The following is a 10,047-nucleotide window of genomic DNA, read 5'->3' as shown; positions in this document are numbered from 1 at the left end:
GCTCCGCTGATTGAGATTGCAGCAAGGATGATTGACAGGACTTCATCAAAGGAAAGAAATTCAACTGGTTTGGGTAGACAAGCATCTTTCTTTGAATTAGGCCAGAACTCTCTTGGACATGAAAAACAATCAGGAGAATCTAAAAACAATGGCCAAAAACAGTTGTTAACAGTCAGTATTTGGTGTTGCAAATCTATGTGAAAAATATATGATATGACCTGTCATATTACTGATCTCTCCTTCAGGACATGGTATACAGTCGTAGCAGCAGATTGGTTTTCCTTTCTGCAACACTTTACGAGTTCCTGGAGGACAACTCTCTGAGCAAACTGAGACTGGTGCCTGTAAGGAAATCACATGACCACAATTTAAAACATTACAGTTGTGAAATACTTCTCAAAGGTTTTATTTGTTCATTATTTTTCCTTTTGCTCATTACTTCAGGGCTACCATCCAACCATGTGATATTCTGGTCAATTTTAAACTGCTGGCCCTTAGGCAGCGATGCATCATAGTATCCCACTTTAGCCAGCTTGGTGACTCCATTTTCACTTTTTTGCCAGTTGACCAGTTCATAAACTGTCATTTGACCATTAGGGTCAAATGACACACGGTAGCCATTTCTGGAAAAATTGACTTTCTTCAGCTCTGAAAAGACCTAGAAAAGCAGAGCATGCTTTAGGCAATCAATAGAATGTAAAATTTTGAAGTTTATTGGAAAAATTACAAGTAACGAAAAATATTCATTATTAAATAAACAGTTCATATATACTGAGAAAAAAAAGTTTGGCATTCACTCTATTCAAACTTACCTGTTTTGACTCTAGCTTGATGTTTTTTTGACACTTAGTGGTGATGTTTGTTTCATGACAAACTGCATTGTGAATGGCATGAGCTATTGCATAAACAGCCTTGTACACCATGTTAGTGATTCTTAACTGAGATGTTTCGGTGTACGGGCTTGAGAGTTTTTGAATGTCTTCTGTCCCATCACACCCTTTGTTTTCTTGATCAGAACCTAAAGACACAAGAAAAATGCTAAATTTGTGAAAAAAAAATTTAAATAAAAAATGTTTCATTGAAAATGACAACTTTGCATTTCTTTAGAAAATAATGACACTTTAATGCAAAGATGGCACTTTTTATTGACTTTTAATGCAACTTTGCATTAAAAATGTCATTATTTACTGAATGACACTTTACAAAAACAGTCAAACATTCATAAAGACTTCTTCATGTTCATGACAGGTGTCATGTCGTATTTATGAAAGTGTCATGCCAGTCTTAAGCACACCCCCTTCAAATAAAGAGTCACCAATCAAGCTCAATGGAATAAAGCCCAGACAGGGATGAGAATCAAGCGGAATTGCAAAGGAAAGGCAATGGCCAAGGTAAATGCTTTGAGCTTAGTGATTACAACTGAGGAAATCATCTTACTTGTCAGTTTGCAGTTGAACGCATCCTCCCAAAACTCTGTCAGCACTGAGGAGGCAGCCACTTCAGAGAGAGAGAGATCCAGCAGGAAGTCTCTCAGACCCGGGATGACAGATTGCTGAATAGCAACTCCGATGGCTCCTGCACAGAAACTGAAGCTCATCAAATGTGGGTCAGTGACCCAGCCCTCACTTCCAATCCACTGGCGAGGAGGAGGAGGGTCCAGAGCCAGCTCTTCCAACAGTGCCCTCATATCACCAGAGGCCGTGAATGCCACAACAACCACTGCAGTTGACCTGGAATTATATTATACGCTGTTGATGTAAACTAGCACACATCACACTTTACACATGTTTTTCTTTATCATTCTTGAGGCAAGCAAATAAGCACAGTATTAATGGATAATGAAGTACATCTGAAGTGGATTTATTTATCAAAATTAGTCATGTACAAACCGACGGATAACATCAGCGACTCTTTGGATTTTGCTCCGCGGGTCAGTCCGAAAGTAGGATTCGACGTATTCCATGCAGATCCCCTCTCTAAGTGCCGCATCAAGAAAAGACGCCATGCCGTTGATTCCGTAATCTGAGTCCGAATGGACGGCTCCTATCCAAGTCCATCCGAAGTGTTTCACCATCTTGGCCAGCGCATCAGCTTGGTAATGATCACTGGGAATTGTTCTGAAAAAAGTTGGGTACTCCTGCTTATCTGAAAGGCAGGCACAAGTGGCAAAGTGGCTTACCTGTTTAAAAAAAAAAAAAGGCACAACATAGCTATTTTTTTTCTAATACAATACAGATGAGCACAAAAAAAACATTTTGCAAACAATTTACCAGTGGAATGTTAAAAGATCCGATAATGCGCAACATCCCTATCGATGGTGTGGATCCAGAGTCTCCAACTGCACCCATCACAACTCCGGATTGTAAGCAGTTGCTCCCTTTGTAAAACACAGAGTCCTGGCCATTTGCCAGGCCACGTGCACGGCCATGGGCACAGAAGCGCACGAATCAAAGATCTGATAGCCAAGTTTGATTCCGGGCAGCAGCTCCGTGCTATTATTGATCTCCTCTATTGCATAGATCATTGTGCGGGAGAAACGCAGATCCCGGGCGTTAAAACTGCGTAAAATCAAAGAACGTGAACTCTGACGTCAAAACAAAACAGGAATGTCTCACAAAGGGGGAGAATAAGAGAGAAGAGTGTACAGTGACTGAGTGAATGCAGATCACTTTAAGCCGTTCTTTACATTAAAAGGCTGAAAAATACAATTTAAAACTAAAAATAATGTAAATTAACGGGATTTATATGCATCAACAATATAATTAATGAATAGTTTGATTAAGAAACCACACCTCTGGAAATGTTAAATTTCTCACAAAAATATTCACAATCAAAAAAACATAGTTGAACACTGTAAAATCCTTCAAGTATTTCAGTCTCAGTTTAACTACAGAGTGCCAAACTACAACTAATATTTTAAGTGACATTATGCAAAAAATTTCACAACAAATATATAGTCCATTTAATTCAGTTTATATTACTCCTTTTCAGTCTGTCTCCCTCTTACCTCCCTGTGCACCTTGGTGGGCCAGGCTTTGTGGTGTAGTCATAAATCATCGTATACAGTTTGTAGTGAAAGGAAAATACACCTCCAATGACAAAGTCCCCATCTGCTGAGAAAGCAGGCGAACTAGAGGTTCCCCACAAGGTGCATTTCACTGATGAGTCCTCAGGATCGACTCTAGCAGCCTCTAGCGGCTCAGTCCTTAGCTTCAGATTATCGGCACAGCCACTCAACTCGACAAGGACCATCAGCTCCAATAAAGTCACAACTAAACTCGGCTTAATAAAGATATCCCAGATATCCATTCCTCAAGCGTCTTCAGCTGCGTGTGAGCTGTTTTTTATTGGTTTATAAACGTCTGTATTAGGTCACGAGACGGTTTGTCAGAATCGGAAGAGGCTCATTGGTAAGTGTGGTTTGCACACACACTGGGATGGGCAACTTCCTCTCTAAGCAGCCCAACCTGTCAGGATTGGCCCACACAGCCGCTCCAAAGCTACCATAAAAATTATGAAAAACATCTGTGACAATAAAGCACATCACAATCCCTACAGAAGTTGCAGTCAATGCATTGTGAAAGGACATTGTTGTTAGTATTTTGCCACAATACTCTTAGCTCCTGTCGCTCAATAACTATTAAAATTGATCCACAGACAGCAGTATCCATTATTACCTAATACTGTAAATGGCGTGTGATTGTGTAAAGTCTACATTCTTCTGCATATGTGTGTCACTGACTGTATGAATAACCACACACACACACAAAAAAGGATTTCAGCAAAGATAAAAAATGAACATCAAGATCTGCTTCATGATTAGTTATGTAATTGCGCTGAATTTTCTTCCACTTATACACATTTAAATTATATGTGAACTTGACAAACTCTTATTGTTAGAGATATTACGTTTTATAGTCTGCTTGTACTGCTCATGCACCTTGAAACTGTACCTTGGGTACAAGTAAAGTCATTTGGCATCAAGAGCATCTGCTTAAAGGAACTTGGTCAGCTCTGAATCAGCCTGCTCTCTTTTTGAAAATGTTACTTTGTGAGAGGAGCTCTTCTGTTTTGAAGAACGTCACCTAACCACTTTAAACTCTTTTTCTTGGTAGGTGTGGCAGCAGTAGGTTTATCTGCATTTCCTCCAGCAGCTTTGCTCTCATGACCTAAATCTTATCCACTTCTTTCTGGCCCTTTTAAGTCGAATAGCTCGTGCACAGGGTGACTTTTGGCATCATTAAATGCACCTGTTTCCTTCATGCTAGCATGATATCTATGATCCAAATGGTGGCCTTCCTGAGGAGGACTTGGATTGCAAGTGTATTTCTCAGTTGGATATACTGTATTTTAACACTGGCTGTCATTAGGGCCTAGAGAGAGAAAGTCGCCTACTATCAGTTCCAGCATAAGCTTAACTGACGACACTGTGGCGTATTTTTCCCTTGAGCGGACATCTGTAAAGTCAGCCAGTGGTTTTGTTGCTGCGTTGATGGGACTTCAACATGGAAACGTCCTGCCAGGTCGGATTAAGATTGCCATTTTTCTGTCTGTGTTGAACAAGGACTTGTCTCACAGCTGGGAGTTGCTCCAACACCCTCTCTACCATCTTCTGCTTAGTGCCCCATTGTGTTGTGCTAACCCAAACCAATGCAGGGTCCAGTCAGCAGCTATGTAGTGCTGACCCTTCATATGTAATTTGACCCTTTTTAACCCTTGTGCGTGCGAGGACTGAGGCAAACATAGAGGTTTATGGAAAATTATACAAGTTTTACGTGTGTGGGGTCGGTTGGACCCCATTTCGTCATACAAGGGTTAAGGTCAAGTTCATATAAGGGTCATATTTGAAATTGACTATATATCCTAAGTAGTAGGTTAAAATGTAATGTCTTTGATCTCTTTAACCCTTGTGTCCAGAAATGGGGTCCAACCAACCCCACACAGGTAAAACTTGTGTCGTTTTCCATAGACCTCTACGTTTGCCTCAGTCCTCGCACGCACAAGGGTTAAGTATGTCCTCTTTAATCCTGTTGTGGAATTGCCATTCGTGACAAATGTTTTCCCAGGGGTTTTGTGCTGACTGTCAAACATTTGCAACATTTTACAAAATGCCGGTTTTACAACAGTATTAAAGGACGGTATCCATGTAGAGAAAGCAAACCATGCAGTCTCTGAGTGAGCAACAAGCGGTTCACCTCGGTCAGGAAGACACAAAAAGCAGGAACACAAGGAGCTGGACACATGGAGGAGAATAACGGGGTATTAACAGGAGGAACCAGCAAGGAGACTCCTTGCTGTGTATGAGTACAGGAGGGGGGAATGTTGGAATAAAATCTTTGGGTTGATTAGCTAACGAGTTGCAGGTGTGAGGGTAGAGATGCAAAGATAGAAAGACAGGAAATGGCTCAGGGGGTGAGAGAGTGCATATAGAGGGGAACTGAAAATACCTAAACGACAGAACTAAATAAGAGAAACAAACCTGATCTAATCAAAATTAATGCAAACAGACAACAAATCAGAACTAAGAGCCCAGAATTACTCAGAACAACCCAGAATCCTGTCAAACAGAGTTACTTAATTGTGCTATAAAATGGCACCACGTGCCTGGAAAATACCTGATGCCTCGTCTTTAAAGACTCTGAGGTCAAAATGACAGCCTGTCACTAAAATTCATAGAAACAATTGTCTTTCTAAATACTATTAAAAATGTTTTGCGAAAAATTTACAGTTTTAGTTCAAATCGGGAACCAGCAAAACTTTATGTTTTGATAGAGTAATTAAACATTACACTAATTAAGGATTTTAAGAATTTCGTAAAAAGACTGAAGGAAAATGTCAATGTTTCTTCAAAGTGATCACTGTTTTTGAATCACCATTTCTTTTTTGTCTTATTAAATTGTTCCATTTAAAATAAATTCAAAAATACATTATTAGTTCTAAAGGGAAACTAAGTTTTATTGCAACTCCAAATGAAGTAACGTTCTTGTAAAGCTGTAGAGCCCAATGCCATGGCAACATGCAGGAAAGGTCTCCTTTGCCTACAGCCAGCCTGAATACACATGGTTGGACCAAAGATGAGCTGTTCATGTGTTGTTGGGACGTTTGTTTTCACACATACTCTACTGAATTTAAGCCGCATTTTGCTGCAAACACTTAAGGACTTACATTTCCTAAAGCAGTACAGCTTGTTCTGTCACTTCTTGCATACAGTATCACTGTTGTGTCTCCAGTTCAGTCTGTTGTCCAGCTGAACACCAAGTTATGTTAACACTCCTTAACCACCTTCCCTTCTTCTGCCATGACAAAACTAGTATTTGACCAAACCATGTTTAAGCTGACCCCTTTTCTTTTGAAATGTACAATCAAATTCTTTATTTTGTTTCCATAAAAAGATGACTGTGCCATCACCATCCCACAAAACACTCCACCATCTCTCTGTACTGTTTCTTGACCATGTGTAGTACAAGAATTTTATTTATTTTGTGCATAGTTCCAATTTGTGTGGCTGTTGTCTCTGCTTTTACACAAAGAAAATATATATTTCTGTATACAAAATAAATAATCGTAAACCAGTTAATTGGAAGTTAGTCATATCCTGTTTCAGAAAGATCATCTGACGTATCAACGGACGGCATTTATAAACACAGAGTTGCTTCCAAGCAGAGACACTTAAGTAATGGGCATCTGGGATAGTACTGGTTTGAGACTGGCAGTGAGCTTTTCACTTGTTGCTTTGTTTGCTTCTGATGTAACTGCGGAGGCTTCATCTACAAAATGCAGTCTGCAGGGAACCCCTCGTTCATCTGCGTTCTCATCAGACGGGGACTTTGTCATTGGAGGCGTTTTCTCAATTCATTATCAAGGTTATGGAGTGATTCATAATTACACCAGCAAGCCTGAGTCTCAAGGATGCAGAAAGAGGTAAGAGGGAGAGAAGAAAAGCTTTATATTACTTGTGTAAAGTTGACTTGGATAACTTTTTGTTTGTTTCTTTGTTTGTTTTGGACAGGCACTTTTTACTTTGAATATCTAAATTCAATCTCCGAAAAATATTAGACGTGCTGTATAAAATTATTGGTATTACTGCTTGTATGCGATTGTTTTTTTTTATTATTATTTTATTTTATGACGCCTTTTCTTCTAGTTTAATAAATATCAGCACTCACCAGATTGATTTTGTTCAGCTTTAACGCCCGGGATCTGCGCTTCTCCCGGACAATGGTCTTTGCCATCGAGGAGATAAACAACAGCACCGATCTGCTGCCCGGCATCAAACTCGGGTATCGGATCTATGATTCCTGCGTGTCGGTTCCTGTTTCGGTGCACGTGGCATTTGAACTAACAAACGGTGAGGACCCCGTGTTCTACGAAGGCATGAACTGCTCCCGGTCCGGTGTGGTGATGGCTGCTGTCGGAGACGCGGGATCCTCTAACTCCATCAGCGTCTCACGTGTTATTGGATCATTCAACATTCCTCTGGTAAGAGGAATACAGTCATAGTAAAATAAAACACAAAAAACATCAGCTGATGGACGTTGGATTTTTTTTTTATTTTATTTTTTTTACACTTTGCACTTCTCTTGCTATAGGTGAGCCACTTCGCCACTTGTGCTTGCCTATCAGATAAGAAACAGTTCCCAACTTTTTTCAGAACCATTCCCAGTGACCATTACCAAGCTGATGCACTGGCCAAGATGGTGAAACACTTTGGTTGGACTTGGATAGGAGCCGTCCACTCAAACTCAGACTATGGAAATAATGGCATGGCCTCTTTTCTGGAAGCTGCACTCAGAGAGGGGATCTGTGTGGAGTACATTGAATCCTTCTTTAGATCTGACCCACAGATCAAGATCAAAAGAGTTGCAGACGTTATCCGTAGGTTTGTATGTTTAGAGTTACTATTTTTGAAAGAGAATCTATAAATTAAAGAGATTGCTTTGGCACGTTTGGAATGTTTTTGCTGAAACCTCTTTTCAGATAAGTTTTATAACTGTAAACTCTTCCAAACATGTGGCCTATGCTTAGAAGTGCTGCATAACATCAACATGTTCCAATGGCTTTTCAGATCAACAGCAAAGGTTGTTCTGGCATTTACGGCTGTTGGCGAAATGAAAGTCCTTCTGGAGGAGTTGGCATTGGACCCTCCTCCACCTCGTCAGTGGATCGCGAGCGAGGCCTGGATAACTGACCCAAACCTAATGAGCTTCAGTTTCTGTGCGGGGGCAGTCGGGGTAGCCATTCAGAAATCTGTCATCCCAGGATTGAGAAACTATCTTCTGGATCTCTCTCCGTCAAAAGTGGCTGCTTCTCCGGTGCTTACTGAGTTCTGGGAGGACGCGTTCAACTGCAGCCTGACAGAAAGTGAGAATGTATATCTTTTCTATCATGAGAAAGGAAAAAAGAACATAGCCTGAATATGAACAGATTTGCTAGAACTATTTTTTCATGCGATTGAAAACAAAAATGTTTTACTTGTAGTGAAACAAATCGATTTATTTAGCATCTTACCAAAGTTGAGATGTTTTTTCAGCATAATGCTTTCTGTTCCAAAAGCAATAAAAGCCTGGTTTTTCTTTTTTTTTATGATTAACATTATATTGTTTGTTCATTTTCTATGATAATGTTATTGATCCTAAATTTACATTTCAAAGTTTTCATACTATTATATTTGTTGTAGTTTTGTACCAATAATGTATTATATTAAATGCTTCTCAAATTCATCATGAATTATTCATATCACCCTGTGAAATCAAGAAAAAAAATTCTAATTTCATAATGCTTTATTTCACTGATCATGAAGGCATTTTTAGGAATTTGGAGAGTCACAAACTTTATTTGTATCATATATTTCTGCCTTTGTCATTTGTTCTTTTATTTAATCGACATCAATATAATTTTTTTTTTATAAAATTTGGGCTAAATATGCTTCATCATAACAATAGTTCATTAGTTAGGTTGACAGACAAAATAAATGTGTAGTGTATTTATATGTCTTCAGCTGTTGACAAAGAAAAGAGAGTGTGTGATGGAACTGAAGATCTTAAAACAGTTAAAAACCCGTACACTGAAACATCTCAGTTAAGAGTTTCTAACATGGTGTACAAGGCTGTTTATGCAATAGCACATGCTATTCACAATGCAGTCTGTGAGGAAACTAATAAAACCACACACTGTGACAAACGCTACAAACTGGAGCCCAAACAGGTCAGTCTGTTGCTTAGTAACTCCTCAAACCTTTCATCAGCATTGATTTCTCAATGCAGGGTTACTTAGTTCTGGTGTTAATTTTAGAGGCTGCTGGTTTCTTTTTTAATGTCTGTTTTTATTTTGAAGGTCTTGAATGCATTGAAGAAAGTTAACTTTTCAAGAAATGGCTACCATGTGTCATTTGATGCTAATGGAGATCCTGTGGCTGTTTATGAACTGATAAACTGGCAGAAAAGTGAGAGTGGAGTTATTGAACTGGTAACAGTGGGATATTATGATGCATCACTGCCAAGAGGCCAGGAGTTTCACATCAACAGGAAGATAACCTGGGTGGAAGGTGGCACACAAGTAATAGCCATAACACAAAGGTTTCTTAGATTATGAGGTTTGGAGGGCAACAGTTTTGTCAAAAACAACTTAAAAAAATTAAAGTTGGTATTTTACCTCTGTTTCTATGGCAGGTTCCAGTGTCTGTTTGCTCGGAGAGTTGTCGTCCAGGAACTCATAAAGTGTTGCAAAAGGGAAAGCCCATCTGTTGCTATGACTGCATACCATGTCCTCCAGGAGAGGTTAGCAATATGACAGGTAAAATCAAGTTTTGTTCTAGGGATAACTACACAATTTGTCATAAAAACAAAATATGTCATATACCGTTATTTATTTTAGATGCGGTTGATTGTTTCCCATGCTCCGAAGAGTTTTGGCCAAATACAAGGAATGATTCCTGTTTCCCAAAATCTGTGGAGTTTCTTTCCTTTGACGAAGGCCTTTCAATCATCCTGATTGTTTTCTCTGTTGGTGGAGCCTTTCTGGCCATCATTACAGCAGTGATTTTCTTCC

General features: G+C 39.4%; 1 protein-coding gene and 1 pseudogene across 1 annotated transcript; one reads left to right on the top strand and one right to left on the bottom strand.

Annotated features, from left to right (window-relative positions):
- LOC103474274 (vomeronasal type-2 receptor 1-like) overlaps positions 1-3,243 on the bottom strand; it is a 7,329-nt pseudogene extending 4,086 nt beyond the window's left edge.
- A 3,960-nt stretch (positions 3,244-7,203) lies between these two features.
- LOC103474240 (vomeronasal type-2 receptor 1-like) lies at positions 7,204-10,040 on the top strand (the record flags this gene model as incomplete). Its single annotated transcript, XM_008425073.2, has 7 exons — positions 7,204-7,479; positions 7,590-7,879; positions 8,066-8,361; positions 8,999-9,204; positions 9,334-9,555; positions 9,669-9,792; positions 9,874-10,040. Coding segments are annotated over exons 1-7 (1,566 nt in total), but the record flags the coding sequence as incomplete, so codon positions are not given.
- Between the last annotated feature and the right edge of the window lie 7 nt (positions 10,041-10,047).

Source organism: Poecilia reticulata, linkage group LG13 (assembly GCF_000633615.1).
Source record: "Poecilia reticulata strain Guanapo linkage group LG13, Guppy_female_1.0+MT, whole genome shotgun sequence".
Classification (NCBI taxonomy): domain Eukaryota; kingdom Metazoa; phylum Chordata; class Actinopteri; order Cyprinodontiformes; family Poeciliidae; genus Poecilia; species Poecilia reticulata.
Note: the sequence above shows the minus strand (reverse complement) of the source record. Positions and strands in the feature narration are given on the sequence as shown.